This window comes from Nesoenas mayeri (genome assembly GCF_963082525.1).
Source record: "Nesoenas mayeri genome assembly, chromosome: 1".
Classification (NCBI taxonomy): Eukaryota; Metazoa; Chordata; class Aves; order Columbiformes; family Columbidae; genus Nesoenas; species Nesoenas mayeri.
Window position 1 is genome coordinate 25,078,696 of NC_137541.1, and position 17,598 is coordinate 25,096,293.

Sequence of the window (17,598 nt, forward strand, 5' to 3'; positions counted from 1 at the left end):
CTTTTACATAACTTGCATAATTTAAATATTTACAAAATATAAACTTTCTTGTCTTATCAAAAATAGGTCTTTGCACATTTAAACAACAGAAATCCTTTCACATGATGCTTTTTAAGCTAGGCATTAAATCATTGCATAAAAATAAACAACCTTTCACAGATGTAAACGAAAATTGAGCCAACATATGGAGGGGGAGAAAATGTTATCAATAACAGTTTAAATATTTTAGTGGTGTGAGCCAATCCATAAACTACATTGTGCATTGAATTTACTTAGATTGCAACCTAATGAAAAGTTCTAGCTGCTGCTTCTATGAGATAAAGCAATGTTTTAAAAAATCTTTTGCTTTATGGCAGATTTCTTTGGGCTGAATCTCATATGGTTAATCGTGAAAATGATGGTGAACCACCAGCTAGATGGTTGACCATGGCAGGTTATTACATGCAGTCCAACAGCGGGATGACGACCAGCTGACTTGCAAATTGTGTGTTCAGATACTGAGGAAACACCTGCAAATGATTTTATTTCCTTCAAATACCAAACTGTATTTCTGTCCCTCCTCAGACCCGTCCTTTGTGTGTTTGAAAGACAACCTATAAAAAATCCCAGGGCATTTGATACATTGTTCATGTTCACCAAACAGTGCTCCAGCCCCTCTACTCTGGACACAGCTCACTCCAGGCCAATGGAGCCTCCTCTTCCTCCCATGCAGTGCCCAGCTCTCTGCAGTCATGCTTGGTTCTCAGTACCAGACACTTTTCTGCATACTATGCAGAAGACAGCTTTCCAAAGGGTTGCAAAGCAAATTCTTCATGATCAACAGCAGAAAAGTTCCCCATCTTTGTTTTGTTTTGTTTTGTTCTTTTTCCTAAAGTTTGTAGAAACGAACAACCTAGTGGATTCATCTAGTCCCAGCTTTAGAAATACAGACATAAGGAATATATCTAACGTGTCTTACACGCCCTCTTAACTCTTCAGCCTATGGCTAATAAGATCTTGAGTTTTCTCCATTGTACCTACCAAACACATGGATCTTCACAATGTTGTGGCTATTACAGACTTGGAAAGTTTAGTGTCCGTCCCTGCTCACAGAGTTATTTGTCCAAATGTGTCATCAGGAGTCCTTTTTTGTTGTTTTAGCTGTCCCTGCGTGCAGGCTGCTGCTCAGTTGCTCTTTCATACGCCAAATGTTTGAACTACCCGTTTTTCAGCAATACATATTCCCCTGAGGCTGATCCCCCTGCAATCCCACACAATAAGAGCAATTGTGACCTGGGCACGTTGCATGTACCAAACAGCGCGGGATGGTTTGGCCTTGTTTTCTGTAATTCGTCTTATTTGCAGGTGTGTACGTCGGTCATGGTCTCACACCTCCGGCAGCGCACGTAGCAGCACCAGACAAACTTGCACTCACACCTTTCCACATGCCGGACAACGTGTGTGTTGTACCCGCGTCCACAGCAGAGGAGGTTGCAGCCATCGGGTCCCTCCGAGGTGCGGTTACATTCCCTTCCCTGAGTCCCAGGGATGCCCAGTTTTTGGTCTTCGACACAGTAATTTGGTGATTTGTTCACATACAGCAGGTCTTCTTTCCCAATTGGTATTTTTCGCTGGCTTTTCTCTTTCCTGCGTAGCTTTTTTTTCAGTCTGTCTGATATCTGTATGCTGTTTTCATACTTATCCTTTAAAAAACGGCCAATCCTGTCAAAGGACGACATTGTTTTCCAACAGGTTTTCACAGCACAGGACCCAGAAACACCGTGACAACGGCAGTCCACTGACATCAGCTTCGCTACAGCCTGAAAGCAAAGGGAGAATGACATTTAGATGTGGTCTTTCATTCATTGGGAATACTGCCTGGCATCTTGAAATATTTAATATTACAGCTGTCATCGTCATTTCAGTGATGGGGAAGCCAGAATACAGGAGGATACATGTTATGAATCAGGTTTCCAGCTGCAGATCCCCACTATGGGACGCCTGATCTTTAGAAGTGCTCTGCATTTGCACTTTGGAACGGCAATATCAAATCACAATAATGAAAGCTTATATTTCTGGTTGGGTTTTCATTCCTCAGGATCCTAAATACCTGAATTGACACATCCTGTGTCACTCCTTTGCTGGAACGCAAACAGCCCTCCTGGGGAACAGCAGGAGGGGAAGGAGGGACAGGGCAGGTAACACCGCTGTTCCTACATTTGAAGGTATTTACTGAGCAGGTCTATGCTGTCTTTTAAGCCTGCCTTGCAGCTCCCATCAAGATCACTAAACATTGACAACACAGTTTGTAACTATGGCCACAGCAATGGCTGGAGGTGACAGTGTCTGTGCGAGCAGCATGGCTCAGCATCTGAAGCAGTGCAGTGCATGTGGCTCAGGGCAGACCTGTTTTGGAAGAACATGGTGATGCCCACATCTCTGACCTGCAGGTAAAGCCATCAAAGGAGCCACTGCAGTTCAGCAGAGGTATCCATCTTCAATTCAGGTGTTCTGGAGTAAATCTCAGGTGTTTCCTACTTAGAAGATCAAACCTTATTCTTGTAATTTTGGCATATTGGTACTATCATGGGTTTCTAGTGTTTCCACTTGCATAGTGGCCATATTTAACACAATTTGGTAATTTTATTCACATTGCTTTTATAATTTTAAATGCTTTAGCAAAATTTCCACATTTATTATCAACATTAAAATACCTTTAGGTGGGTTACTTTTCCACACCCATGCAGATGCAAGCACTGGGCTGACCAGAAACTGTCTGACCAATAATGGGAATCAGCAGCCTGTGACAAACTTTTGTAACACTCAGGATTTATATGAGACCAAGCCTCAAAAAACTGGAATCTGTAAACAAGCAGTAACTTTCTTTATCTAGGACAGCAACTCAAACCATCAGCAGAGCAGGCAATCAATGTAATACTTCATTCTGGAATATCTAATAGTCATAGTAAAAAATTCACACAATTAGCCTTGTGACACATCTCACATTATATTATAGTTTTGAAAACTGCACAGAAAAAGCACCACATGCACAGATATGGCAAAAGGACGAAGTATCATAATTTTTGTTTTGTTCTGTTTTACCTTTCTATTAACGCATCCTCTGGAGCCATCTTGTAGACTCACACAAGCCACTGTTAAATGGTGTGGAAAGCCCATGTTACCATCTTGCATCTTACTAAACTTTTGTGCCATATTTAATTTCCACAATAAAGGTAATTGGGAAATGTAACAGAAGGAGTGATTTCTAAATAAGCTCACAGTAAGTTTCTCTTGGTGCTTCTCATGCAGCAAGGCCAATACGGATTCAAATTATTCAGCCATGGAGGAACCACTATTTCCCACAAAGTGGGGAAGAAAAACATCCACCCCCCAGCTTCATGATGTTTACTAAATTTCACCGTAAACCTTCACTTACTCCATGATGCTTATAAATATGAGCTTCTGCCAACCTATGTCTTTCTCAAACTCTCTTAGAGAAAAACAAAACAAAACAAAAAACAGAAGACAAATCTATGTAACAACCTCCTCTGCTTTTCCCTGAGAAAGTAGCTTCATTTGTGCCTGTTCCTAAGCCCCAATTCTGCAGTGAGACCAGAGTTCTGAAATTCTACTGAGCCCTATCGACCCTATGCATGACCAGAAATAAACTCAAGTCCCAGACTACTTATTTGTAGCTCAGATAGCACAAATGTCATCCTCAAGGTTTCAGAGCTAGTCAAGGCATGGAGCAGATAAAATGAGATGTTTCTACCCCATATGTTAAAATGGGACTTTTCATCATTGCAAATGCAGTCACTAAAGTTTGGGATGAGTCGAACATAGTTAAATCCATTGAGTTCAGTGGGAGTTGAGGCCTCCTGGCACGTTCCACCCCAAAGATATTGACACAAGCCCGAGTTGGTATTTGCATATAACTGTACAAACATTATTAAGAATACACCACTGAAGTGTTTGCTTGGAGTCACATCTTTGGTGAATGAACAGGACCTGTTTGTTGGTAGAGGTCAGTATGGAAGCCAACAAGCAAGGCATTCAAAGAACCATTAGCAAGAAAGCGCAGGTGTGTGCCCTGACCTAGACCAGCCATTAGCCCTCAAACTCAGGCTGATGAAGGGATGCACCAATACAGGAGATATTTCTAGGTGCTACGGATTGTGTTTGGGATTGCAGGTTTTTTCCCCAATGTGGAAGAAATAAGAATATTTTAACAAACAGATTATCACCCCAGAGTACACACAGATTCTTTCAGTGGCAAATCAACTGGCAGTAATTCCTGTAGATACTTATCTTCTCTCTTTCACAGCCTAGTTTATGTTTAATAGATGGACATGACCTTATGTTTGTATCTCCAGAATCTATCAAAAGGAAGTCACCGAGTAGTCAGAATATGCATTATTAAGACATAACAGTGATTGAGGGAGATGAGAATTTGAGATCCATGGACAGAAAGTCTTTGTCAGGATACAGATACCCTAAGAAAATGTCACGGTAAAGAGAAACATGGTTTTGAAAGATAAATTTTACACATAGTTTACAAACAGAAGAGATTAAATAGTATTATCCAATTTCTAATGACTAGTTATTTGTATCAAGGCAAGTAACTAGAATCTCAAAGTAGTCTGCGATCACATTGTGCTGTAAGATTTATGAGGTTACAGATGCAATCCTTGCTTTCACTGTAGTATGACAGGGTACTAATTAGGGAAGAAATAACAGGGGAAAATATGCAATTTGTCTTGGGGAAAGAAGCATGCTTCCATGTCTGCTAGAACCAGGCATAGTAAAATCTGCATGAGGCAGAAGGATTCAGAAGTTGTCTGGGGAAGCTCTGGACATGTCTGCTGGGTGCTAAGGGTGAGCTATTTCCATGTGGGTGAGTAGCCCAGCAGATGACACTCAGATTCTTTCTCTGAGGATAAATTAATGAAAACTAAAGGGAGATAGAGTTTCTAAACAGAGAAAACTGATGTTGGAGTCTCAAGCTGATAACAAAATATAAAAATGCAGCATATATTAGCAGCATATGGAAGATCAGATCAATGGAAGAACTACAAATGTGGTTGAGTGTGGAAGCACTGAGAACATCCACAGCAGTTACAAACATTTGTGGTTTTATTCTGTGTTGCTCGGGATTCTCACATGAAGCTCTGATACAATCTGCGTACACAATTTATGGTGCCATCACAGTCTTGCATGACCTCAGGCTATTGCTTCCCAGCTGCTAAGATGGACAAGTTTTCTGGTTGGACTCCAAGATATTTCAGGTTGCCTGTACTGCCAGCACTGGGAGCTAACATCTTGCTTTGGCTTGTCACAAAATGTGCCGCTGGATTTCAGGCTGCCATGTGAACTCCAATGAACTCCCAAAGCCAAACATCTGGCAAAATAGAGACTTAGAATCTTCTCTTGCTGTTTTCTTGCAAGCAAACCTAAGATGGTGCCTATAGAGCCAACAAAGCTTTCTGGTGGGATGTGGCTGCAACATGCGCCTGTGTCTCAGCAGCGCACAGTTACTGGGATACACAGAATTACTGGGAGCATGACTTCCAGACTGACTCCACAACCAGTACTCAGTTTCACATCTTTACATTCATGTGGTGAATCCTCCCAGTTATTCCTAAAGTTCGGTGGCAGGTTTCTCCCTAAAGAGCAAAATTTCGTAGAGAACTTTAGAGGAGTATTATTAGTCACAGAAACACGGTGGAAAGATGTTTCCTTCTGTGGAGACTGAGACAGACTTTCAGTTTTCTTAGGCTAGTCATGAAACAGAAATGACTGTTTGCTTGTGTGAAATGATCTGTGTGGAACTGAGCTGTGTCCACAAGTGTTGGGTTCAGCCACAAGCCAACCTGAGCAGTTCCTCTTGCCTCTATTGCCACTCCCTGACCTCAGTCCTGCTGGTACTAGCACAGTAAGAGTGCACGGTCAAGTGATGAACTGGATATAGTGCTGAACACTGAGCTGTGTTAAAAATTACCCCCCCAAAAATGTAATTTTAAAACTGATTTCCTCTCACTGATTCAACGAAATGAACAGAGGGACTGCAGTGAAGTGGAAAAGTGTGGGTAGAACAGGCAGATGGGCAAAAAGCAGAGATTTGTCTGCAGCAAAGGAGAGTGTCAGTGGAACTGCAGTTTATATACCCCTTAACGCCAATTAATGCTTAATAACTCCAAGCTAAGTTCTGTGCTTGCAGGCACTGTTCTCAGCTGTGAGACAGGGGCTGCCAGTACTTGTTTTGCAATGGGAACTGATGCCTGCAATCAAATAGCCTAATTTAAGCCATCAGTAGAACCGACAGGACTATTTGTGAAGACAAGCATGTGTCCAAATGGAGGCACAGCACTTAACAACAGTCACAGACTGTTGGTGCGTCTGTTACCAGCTCACAAATTTCTTTAAAAATAAACTCTCTGATGAGTAAAGCTATTTCAATGTGAGAACACAAGTCCCGCAGATCAAATAGAGTCCCACAAGTGCAAAACTGAGAAATTCTTCTATTGGCAAAAAAAATACGAATACAATACTACTCAAACCATAGTGCCTGACTCCCCTCATTTTTTTATGTAAGAAGCCGAGGTGCTCAACTCACGTAGGCACGTCTAAGTACACTGAACATTTAAATGCTAGAAGATGATGAACATTTATCTTGTGTCAGAATAAGGAATGAAATCTGGATCTTCTGAGGTTCAGGTTAGTAACCTAAACAGTGAACAACTCAGTCAAAGGATCTTTACTGTTTTGAAACTGATATATCTTAGATTTAACTATGAGATGTAGAAATGTAAAAAATGGCATTTTGTATGTAAATGGAAAAGGAACAAGAGAATTCTGCACATACCAGTTCCATTAGTAACTCCAAATGAACACAGAAGTATTCTTCCTGGAAGACTGCTCTTGCAAGGCACAGGACCAGGAACATGATATTATTTATTACAAAAGGTCATAAGGTATCAAAATGTATTGCAAAACATTCTTCTTGTAGGTCCCAAAACATGAAAGTCAATATTTTCCAACATCTCCTAGTTAAAGATTTTGAAACTAGAAAAACCCAGAGTTCTGCTAAACTTTACTTCAGTTAATGTCACTGCTAGAAATCTCGGCAATAAACATGCTCTTTCACTCTGGACAGCGGACAAAATATTTGCTTTATCCTACAGTTTGCCATTAAGTTAAAAAATATTTATGCATGGAAGCTGACTAAATATTCTGCATATTTTCTTCTAAGATAATGGGCAACAAATACACCATTGATACAAAATCAGTGAAATAAGGATCTCCCAGCCTTTCAGCATTCCAGTGGATTAAAACCAAACCAAAACAACAACACAGTAAAGCATCTTGCAAAAGGAATGAGCACATGTATCATGTGCACCAAATGTGCCTGTGACAGTGTATTTTGAGGGCCTTGTTGGAGAGCTCAGTATCGTCAAAAGCCTGAAATCCCAAAAGGTCTTCAAGACCTCATGGATACTGTTGGGCCAGATTCTACCGCATTCCCAGAGACTGATAGCCTAGTCTAAAACTCTGCTTTCATTAAATTATGTGTAGTAAGAAGTACCACTCATCATGAATAGTAATAGAAGATACTGCAGTTGCATGACATTAAATATATGGACTCAGAATCAACTATTAATGTATTTTCATGAATATAACACTTTTTCAAACAGTGAGCTAAAGCTACAAGTGGTTGGAGAAAGTCTTCACTTTCCATGAATGGTATTTTTGACAGGATCCAAATTATCTCTGGTTGAATGCACTCTTCCCTTTTGCCAGTCAGGCCTGTCCCCATGCCACTGGCAGCACAATTCTCTGTGTGGCTGCTATAGGTGAGACCTGAGAACTAACCCAAATTTAAAGAAATCAACTCCAAAAGAGAAATGTCTCTTCTAGGCTGTGTGTGTGTGTGTGTGTGTGTGCCTTTTTTCAAGCTGAATGGTTCCTTGGTACAGTTCACAGAGGAAGACCCCAGACAGTTGTGCTGGCACACAGTCAGCAACAAGTGATGAGCACAAGGATGGTGCTGGAAGACCGTAAGTGATTACTGTCACTAAAGTCAGAAGGACAGCAAAATTCTGCTGCTGCTAACATAAAGCTAGAGGCAGAAAAGAGAACAGGGTATCAAAGAGAAGACCTGTGTTGCTGCCACCTGAAGACAGAAATCACGACCCTCTCTTTGAAGTTCCTCTGGGGCCTTGCAATTTTCCTCCCTACACTTCTACTCTCATCCTAATCCAAGGAAATGGCACTGTCTAATGGAAAACATGAGTATTAAAATTATAAAAAAATAATAAATCATATACATACTGTACATTAAAAAATCATGAAATCAAGAAAGAGAATTTTCTGGAGATTGTTATCTCCTCCCTTAACTATCACTCCCTACAAACATGATAAATGACACTTTGGTCTTTCCCTAAGAAAATAACCACTTAATCTCCTATTGCTCTTATTAACATCCCTACTGTACAATACCAACCTCATTTTCTTGGAGATGATTTAGCTGCCTGGCATCTAATTAAACTCACTGTAACTGTTTTCAGTGTCTGCTTAGTTTTAAAGTTTGCTTCTCTCACTCCAGTCCTGAAAAGGGTCTATGTCCATGAAAGATTTTCTGTCTTTCCAGCTATATAACTTAATTAAATACAATATATTACCTTGTAAACTGTAAAAACAGGTTTAATTCAAAATAGGTTGCAATGGTACCACTATGGCTCTTATCATAAAATGGCTTACTATGGCTATTCCTGATAGGCAAGTTGTTTTCAGTAAAACCCACTGATGCTGCTTCTGGCTACAGGAAATTACCACGTTACATTGGAGTCCAACTAGTGTGATCAATATGTGCAGACAAAACCAGAGATTCTCCATCTCTTTTCTTCAGTTACAGCTGTGTCACTGAGCGGAGCAGATTTAAAGACTTACAGGACCAGAGAGAGCCATTAAACACCTATGAAGTTAAAAACTCCAAGGTAAAGGAGAGAAACTAATTTTAAAGCAAGAACCAGAATCCAAGTCTTCATCATTCCAGATGTGAGCCCCAAGTGCTAGATTACAGACTCACCCTGTGTTGGCTGTTTGTACTCCTGTTTATCATCCCCAGCAGAACAGGACAGGAGGACCCAATGTCACAAACCCACACACAATTTCCTCTGCAACCATGGGTTTGAAATCCCCTGGGTTGAAGAAGAGCTATGTAAAGCCAGGCTCATCTCACTTATCTGGTGAGTGCCCTAACCAGTGGGTTACTTTAAAACAGTAGTGCCATTTCCACCCCATCTTTTAAAAGAAAAGTTAACACACAATTTCCTCTCTGAACAGTTTTGGATTTCTGCTCTCAGATGTTGACCCCAGGCTGTGGATGAGTAATGATGCCTCATGTCCTGTCTCATTCAGTATTAGAGAGAATTAAAAATGCAGGTCATTATAGTAACAGAATATAACAGATAACAAGCGAAACAACTGCTAATATATTATTCTGATAACAAGACTATTTCAAGTTTTCTACAGAATATCAAATATCTACTAGAGATTACTCTGGTTAACTCTCCAGATCTAATTCTTATTTTGTGGATTTTATTTTGATTTTGGAGTTTAGTTATTAAGTTACAAACAGCTCTGATTCTGCGTTTGTACATGTTTGCTTTGGTGGTGTCAGTGCAGTTCTTGCCATTGGCCCCACCTGTACCTGCAGACAAGGACAGGCCTTATTTGGTTGATGTTATTTTGTCAATGAAGGCGAACAACCAATTGCTCCCATTTCCTAATAGTGATACGTACCTGTCTCCCAGCCTCGTTGTTGTGCAGGTTCATCGCCACCAGCCCACTCCCACTCTTGCCTGTTATGTTCTTAATGGGCACATCCAGGAACTTCCTGCTGAAGGCCATTCCGTAGTGGATATCATCAGAGCAGCCTCCCCAGTGCCAGCCCTCGCTGGCCGAGCCCCCGTGCTGCAGGTTCGTGTCGCAGGAGCACTCAGTCACGTTTCCTGCGCTGCACGATCGCGTCACCGAATGCACGAGGCCCGCTGATGTCACTGCATATATGAACGCGGTCTCCTTCGTGCCTACAAAAGCACGGCACAAATATGTTACTTCATAACTCCTTCTGATCACCTTCCCAGCAGAGCTGTAGGAAGCAATTTTACAAGCCAAGACTATTATTAAAAGGGAACAGTTACAAGTGTAAAGTCATCACAACTTGGTCTGTAGTGTTAAATTGTTCAAAGGAGTGGATATTCACATCCAAAAAATACTTCAGGGCCTTTTCATATGACCATGCTATTAATGGTGCTGTTTCTGGCTGCTTGTACCTTGTGATTTTTGGTAAGTCCTTCCTAAATCTGGTTGGAAACTTTATTTGCCACAGAAACTTCCGGGCCAATTAAGTTTTAATAATAAAAAAAAAATCAAACCCCAAACAGACCACACCTCAAACCCCTTAATGTCCACTCTGCTTTTCACTATTCATATTGATTTGAGGAAGAAGAAAAGGTTAGTTCAGATCTCGGAGGAGGAACCTGAAGCTGTCACGATTCTGGGTTACTTTGGTATAGGGCCAGAACTTACCTCACACTAAATTTAGCAAACATTGAGGTTGTTCTAATTCACAAAGGTTGCAAACAGCCACAAGAATCTTAACACAAGCAGAAATCAGGATGGTGCAAGGATATTTAGGCCATGTGCTTTTCCCTTTTCCATGGGAAAGTCAGCAGTATAAAAAGGCTTTAACTGTTGTACTGTATCTCTTAAGAGTCATGGAGGGACCTGCCCAGCCCTCTTAAGACAGTCCCATTCTCTGAGACTTCTGGCATAATGTGGCACAGACCTTCAAACCATGTTAAGCAAGTTATACTCTCTAAGCAAACTGAAAATCAATGCCTGGCCATTAACTGATCCTAAAATTTCACTGTGCTAATTTTTACTGTTGGAAAAACAAGATGTTATTTCCAGTCTCCCAAGGAGACTGGCAGGAAAGTTCCTGTTTGTTCCTCCTGTTGGTATTAGTCTGTGGTGCTGGTACCATCATAAAATGCTTCCACAGGACATACTAGTGAAGCTTAATGGGTTAGCAGTGCCACTCATTTATGGGTCTCCAGGAACAGTCCTTCCCATTGAACAGAAGGAGTAACATATGATATATATGGTTACATATAGTAAGGTAAACTGCCTCCTGTTTTTCCTGTTTTTGGCTTGTTAGTTTATTTTCCTTTTCTTTTTTTCTTTTCTGGTTGGAATATGTGACATTTTTTGTTTGTTTGTTTTTGATTTTATGTTTTCATGGTTAATGTTTGGGGGTTTTTTCACTGTTGTATTGTAGTATAAAGTGAATATTGCACAAACACAAAATGAAGTACCACAATATGTAAGTTCACCCCAACGGTTATGCCAAAATCATTGAGCAGAGTGCTCAAAAAAACCTTGTAGGTTCAAGACCTTTGGTATGGCTATTTGATACAAACAAAATGTCCCTATTTCAGTATAAATTTCAGCAATTCCATTATTAGTTCACATAACGAAAGCAGTTTTGGTCTTGCCATGTTCAGTAATACCACCTAATTGAGCGTATATGATACATTTTAAAGTACCTCACATCACATATGGTGCTGTAAGCAGATTTTTACTTGCAAACGAGTGACCTTTTCGAAATGCTATGTGTCATTACCCCACTCATTTAGTAATTATGACATAAGGGGATAAACCCAGCATCAGTATAAAAATAACAACGTTTCAACACAGTTGAGTACATCTAGTTAAAGGCACTGTCATCCACGGACGTATTAAGCAAAAAATTGCAATAAGCAACAATAATTTTGGAAGCACAATGTCAGGTTTTGTCTACTCGGTGTATTTCGCGTACCTGTGTCAGCCTCCCGGGGCGGATGCGGTAGCCGCCCGCCACGACGGCGCTCCTCTGCCCGGCCCAGCCGGCGAGACGGCCGGTCCCTCCGCCCGCCCCGCCGGAGCCCCGGCCCCGCCGCCCGCCCCGCGGGACCCCTTCGGAGCCGGGGAGCCCCGCGCCCCACCCTGCCCCGGCGGGAGCACCTGCGGGCCGGCGGCCCTGCCGGGGCGGACACTCACCGCTGCTCAGCTGCTGCCCGAAGGTGTCGGCGGGGGCGGCGGGTCCGCGGCGGGCTGCGGGCGGTGGGCGGCAGTCCCAGCGCTCATGTCGGAACTGGCTGCGGCACTCCTGGAGCCCCAGCCGCGCTCCCTCCCGGATGGCGGGCACCAGCTCCGGCTTCTGCTTGCACAGGTCCTGTTGCCGGCGGCTCAGCGGTGGGCTGGCGCAGCCCGGCTTCTCCGGCCCGCCGGCGGCGGCGATGCCCAGCCACCTGCAGAAGTAGCGCTCTGGTCAGCGCCGGGCCCCGGCGGACACGAGGGGACGGGCGCCGCGCAGCCCTCCCTCCCGCGCCCGGCTACTCACATCCAGGTGCCGCAGGCGGCGGGGCGGCAGAGGGCGAGCAGCAGCACTGCCCGCAGCAGGCGCGGTCCGAGGGGGGCCCCGCGCCCCATGGCCACCGCATCGAGCCCCGCCGCACCGCCTTTGCCCGCCGCCCGGCTCCCCAGCCAGCAGGGACCAAGGGGGACGGTTGTCAGTGGTGCCCCCCTACTCGGCTCTCTCCTTCTCGGGGGGCGGGGGGCAGCTGGCAGGGGCAGTCCAGGCCGTCGGAGAGCCCTCCCGAAGAGAACAGACTGGCAGGGAGGGCGGCAGGAGGGGAAGCATTGGGAGCGCTCGATTCCCTTCAAGGTGAGAAAGTTGGGTTTGATGTTTTCCCCGTCTCTGCCTCTCCTGGCCGCGCATTGGCCGCCCGGGCGCCGGGGCGGGCCGGGGCGGGGCGCGGCGAGGGCGCGGGGGCTCCGCGCTGCTCCGCACCGCTTCGCGCAGCTCCGTGTGCCGGGACCGGGACGGGTGCAGCTGCTCGCTAGACCCGCGGCGATGCTGCCCCTTTCCTCTGCGATGAGAAGCGCTGAGAGCGGCGGCGAGAGATGTTAGCGGGGGTCTGGGAGGTGCGGTGTCTGCAAGAGGAGGAACCTATAGGTCTGCACTGATTTCATCCGCAGAAGAAGGCACAAAATACTAATGATACTGTTGATAAATCCCCATACATTTCATCCAAATTTCCTAATGCTTTAGCAGTATTAACCAACTGGCTCCAAAGTCAGCATCAGTATTCATTAGGACAGCATTTGTCCACTCCTTTTAACTTCAGTGAGATACACTTATCAACTTCTACCTTAATAATTGTCAGTTACTCATTTTACACATTAAATGACAATGAGTCAGCAAGCACCTGATGGTGAGCTGGTACTGGCACTCTGGACTTCCAAGTCCTCCGTGGTCACAATACATTGCTGCTTTCTTTTGTGTAAGTGAAATACCTGCACTAAAAATAATCTGGATAAAATGGCAGCTCTGTAAAGACTTTCATTTGACACAGCTGTAAATTAGGGAAATAGCTCTTGTTGACTGACAATAGCTCTGAGTGAAGGGCACAATAAATCATTTCAGGTGACAGATGTACATTTTTAAGAGCACAACATGTAGAGAAATAATCACACAAGTGTGGTGTTGCCTCTGTCTTTTTCCCCATGGATGTGCTGAGGTATTTGAAGAGAATAGGCTGTGGTACATTTAGATCTATAAAATTATGTCTCCTTTCTGCTTGTGCTCATTTGCCTGCTCTTAAAGGGTCTCCGAAGCATCACCAGTTCTGGGCACTTGCCATATGACCCAATGAGCTATTTAAACCTTTTGATACAGCTTGTCTCTGTTCTGAATTTTAGTTTGGGGAACATCTGCTTGTGGTTGCAGAGGAACTTAGTCTGGAGTGAGGGAAATGGATGGAGGATGACATTGGGACACAGGGAACCGGCTGTGAAACAGGCCTGAACCAGGCAAAACTGTGTGGGCTGTGTTAGAGTATTATCTAATTAGTCCAGGACACATGGTTTGTTTTATACTTATTGCTGCTTCCTGACTCCACCTACTAAAGTTAATTCAAAGCCATGAACTAGCAGCCATGTATTTCTTACGTGCTTCTGTGCTTCTTAATCTACTGTATGCATTTATCACTCACTCTGAAATTACTTTTTCCTGCCAGTTCTTTTAACTAGCTGCTTCTCTTTTTTTTTTTTCTTTTTAAATTATTTTTATTTTTTTTAATTGATATGGAGATTTTGGTCTTAAGTTTTTAAATGTGATTTTTTTCTCTAGAAGCTCCAGAAAATTATGTTCTAATAACAATTAACATAACTTTTAAATTAGAAAAAATATTGATTTCAAAAATCGCAGTCCTATTTGTATCATATTTTGTATATTTCATCATAAATAAATTATTTCTTTGTTGCATTCCTGTATTCTTGCATGGGATCTTTTCTACTTTTTTTTTTTTTTTTGCTACAATAACCACTAAGTAGTTAGGCAAACCCTTTGATCATCTACACTCCTGTAAAGAGAAACAGTTGCAATTTGGAGGGCTGATGGTAAAAAATACAAACTTTAAGAGACTTCTTGGGATCATCCAGTTCAAAATATAAATTGTAAGGTCTACTTGAGATCATCCAGTTCAATCTCTAGCAGTGACTGTAAGCAAACCACATTTTCCCTTGGCCATCTGATTGTAGAGAAGTTTGGTTTACTATGTGTTTGTGTCCTCGTCCCACATATGCCACTGTCCCCATCTGCTTCCCTTACAACCACTCCCTCATTGCCCACAGTCCCTGAATCTCCTGTCTGGCTGTTGCAGCCTGGTTCCCCACAAATCCCTCAGCCTCTTCCCTTCTTCTGCCTCTCAGCTTCCCATCTGCCTTTTACACCATCTCTCTTTTTCATTCCCTCAAGCAATAGTCTCCCCTCTGTGCAAAAGCAGCACATACAGCAGTTTTTCCACACAGGATACCTCTAGTCTAGAGCTTTGTGCATGCATACAAGTCAGTTGGCTACTAGGAAGGGAAATCAAATTGCTTTGCAAGCTCTGTGCTTTGCAAACCTGTAAAGGGACACAATATTTTGAAATACCTTGCTGATTTACCAAAATGTATTGAATTTTACCAAAATATATTGAATTTTACCAAAAGTTTCTAAATTTTGTAATTCCAATTCACTGGTGCTTCAGAGCCCTCTCTGCCTGGAGACCATTCATCCCATGACAGACAGCTACATGAGTGTGATGCAGAGACAGTGAACTAGATTCCAACCCAAGTCAAGTGCCAAGCCTGCATCATTCAAATTTACTGTAAATCAGGGAAGATAAATTAGAATTACTGCTTATCTTGCCTTCTCTGACCAAGGTGGGGCTATCTGTGGCTATTCATACTAAAATTCCCACATTTTTCTATTTTAAAAAAGAAGACAATAAACTTTTCTTAAAAGAAGAAAGAAGGAAATGTGTCTAAGCTGAGTGGTATTTCCTGACGGGACATTTAGTAATTTACTGTTTAATGATGATTAATGTGATCTTGACAGAGTAAATTACAGATACGTATTTTATTGATTCACTCTAAGATAAAGAAAAAATATCCTGTTGTGCAGAATCTTTGTGAATAAACAAATCACTTGACAGATAATATGCTACAGAGATAGACCATTTATCTCCTTAAAAAGTTAGTGAATAGTGCTCTTGCTATAATCAAGATCTGACATCTTATTTACTAGATAGAAGTACATGCAAAGTTAACCTCTCCCAAACAAGTCACCACTTTCCAAATTATTTTCCTTCTCCTGGAACTTTTGATGCCCAGCAGAGACATGAAAGAATCAACACCCCACAGCAGATTTCATTGTCCTACCTGTTCATATGCACCCTACTGAGCAGTGTGGTCATTACACCCTTATCTTAAAACACGAACAGAGATAAACCCAACATCCAAACAGAAAAATCTCCCTTGTTCCCTGAGTCAGATTATCCCTTCAGCTTTGAAATTTATCGTGTTTGGTGACCAAGTGCAAGTTCTGCACTTCTAATGCAACAAATGTACTTTCAATCCACCCCAATGCCTGGCTGCATGATGTTGTCTGTCAGCCCCAGGAACTGGGAACGTGCAGAATCTTTGCACTGAAGCAACTGGAACTGTGTCAGTGTTAGGTTTTGTCATCAAGGTTTATATGTTTTGGCTGTGACAATCTTTTCTGAGGAAGCACCCAGGCTGTTTTCAGAGATCACATGCCAGCAGAACCTTGAAGTAAGTCTAAAGGTCACAACTGCTCCTCAGCCAGCAGCTGCGAATTGCCCTGTGCTCACTTATAGGTGACACAGTCAGTGCGGGGCAATACCCTGATAGCACAGTGGTATCACAGTTCTCTGTGAACAGCTCTATACACTGCCAGGGTTATTTGGAACTGATAGCACGACACTGCCCCATCTGCAAAACTGGGCTTGTGCCTTGGGACGCTTGACCCAGCCTAGCCATCCTGTGCCCCTTTTCTCTGCCTCCACTCCCTTCCTCCTTGGCCCACAGGTAGTAATGCTTGTGTGACCCACCTTGCTTGGGCAGGGGGGAAGGGCTGGTGGGGACCCCTGCTCATATCCCCCTCCTCAGCAAAACAGTGGTGCCTGAGCAGAGCTGTAGCACCATGGGGTCTGTGAGACCACTGTACCCTCAGTGGGAGAGGGTGTGAGGACACAGGCGCAGTGACACCTCTGACTTCAGGGAAGGGATCCTCTTGCTCCACTTATAGGGGACCCTGCAGCATCTCTGCATGAGATGGTGTCTCAGCAGATGAATCCTAAGCCCTCAATAAGGTCAGACTGGTAGGGGAAATTAGAGTGGAAAAGAGAGATGCCCCTTCTCCCATACATAGTCCCCTAAAGTCCCAACCCACCTTATGTCCAGAGGTGTAATATTATTGCTGTTCTCAGTGTTATTTTTCATTTCAGTATGTATAGCCTGAAAGTACACACATCCATTGCTAATTTAGACCTGGCAGGCTGAGTTCACACATGATGAGGACTGCAACTAAAGTACATCCAGTAATGACATGGTGGTAAAGACATCACAAACAGACCTCACAAATGTGTAATGATTCCAAAGCTTCCCCGTAATATTATCTTTAGAATAGCTGCACAACACAGAACCACACTCTTTCCTTAACATTCTGCATGTGCATGAATACATAAAAAATGTACAGGTAGGACCTGGAAGGCACAATCTCTTTCATCCTTACTGAAAATTCAGAGGAAAGTCAGTGTAGTTTCCAAGTAAGTTTCCTGGATTTCATAACTCCAGTGACAGTTGCTGAAGCAAATGATCTCCTGCCAATCTACACCTATTGATGGTGTGCTGCCAGAAAGCCAGAACTGAGGAAGAGGGGACTCAGCCTGACTTTGTAGTCTGCTGCTCCCTGTAGTCACAAATTCAGACAGTATCTTTTATTTACCAGACCTGTGGCTGCAAATCCAGTGACAGTACCCTGGATTTACCAGTACTCACAGGAGAACTTGAGATATGTTTATATTTTGGAGGCAGATCCAATTTTCTTCTGAAGCACTGCTGGCAAATTCTGTTCTCTGACATGAACAGTCTTAAACGTAGGTATTTTCTGGAGTTACTCCAGGGGGATGTTCCAGGGGCATACCAATATTAAGGAAAACGTGTCAA

At 43.1% G+C, this 17,598-nt stretch overlaps 1 protein-coding gene across 1 annotated transcript; it reads right to left on the minus strand.

Moving 5' to 3' along the window:
• Positions 1-1,334: 1,334 nt before the first annotated feature.
• WNT16 (Wnt family member 16) lies at positions 1,335-13,056 on the minus strand (the record flags this gene model as incomplete). Its single annotated transcript, XM_080355413.1, is given in 9 exon segments — positions 1,335-1,799; positions 9,781-10,067; positions 12,082-12,332; positions 12,425-12,793; positions 12,795-12,842; positions 12,844-12,923; positions 12,927-12,976; positions 12,979-13,017; positions 13,020-13,056. Coding segments are annotated over 9 exon segments (1,626 nt in total).
• Between the last annotated feature and the right edge of the window lie 4,542 nt (positions 13,057-17,598).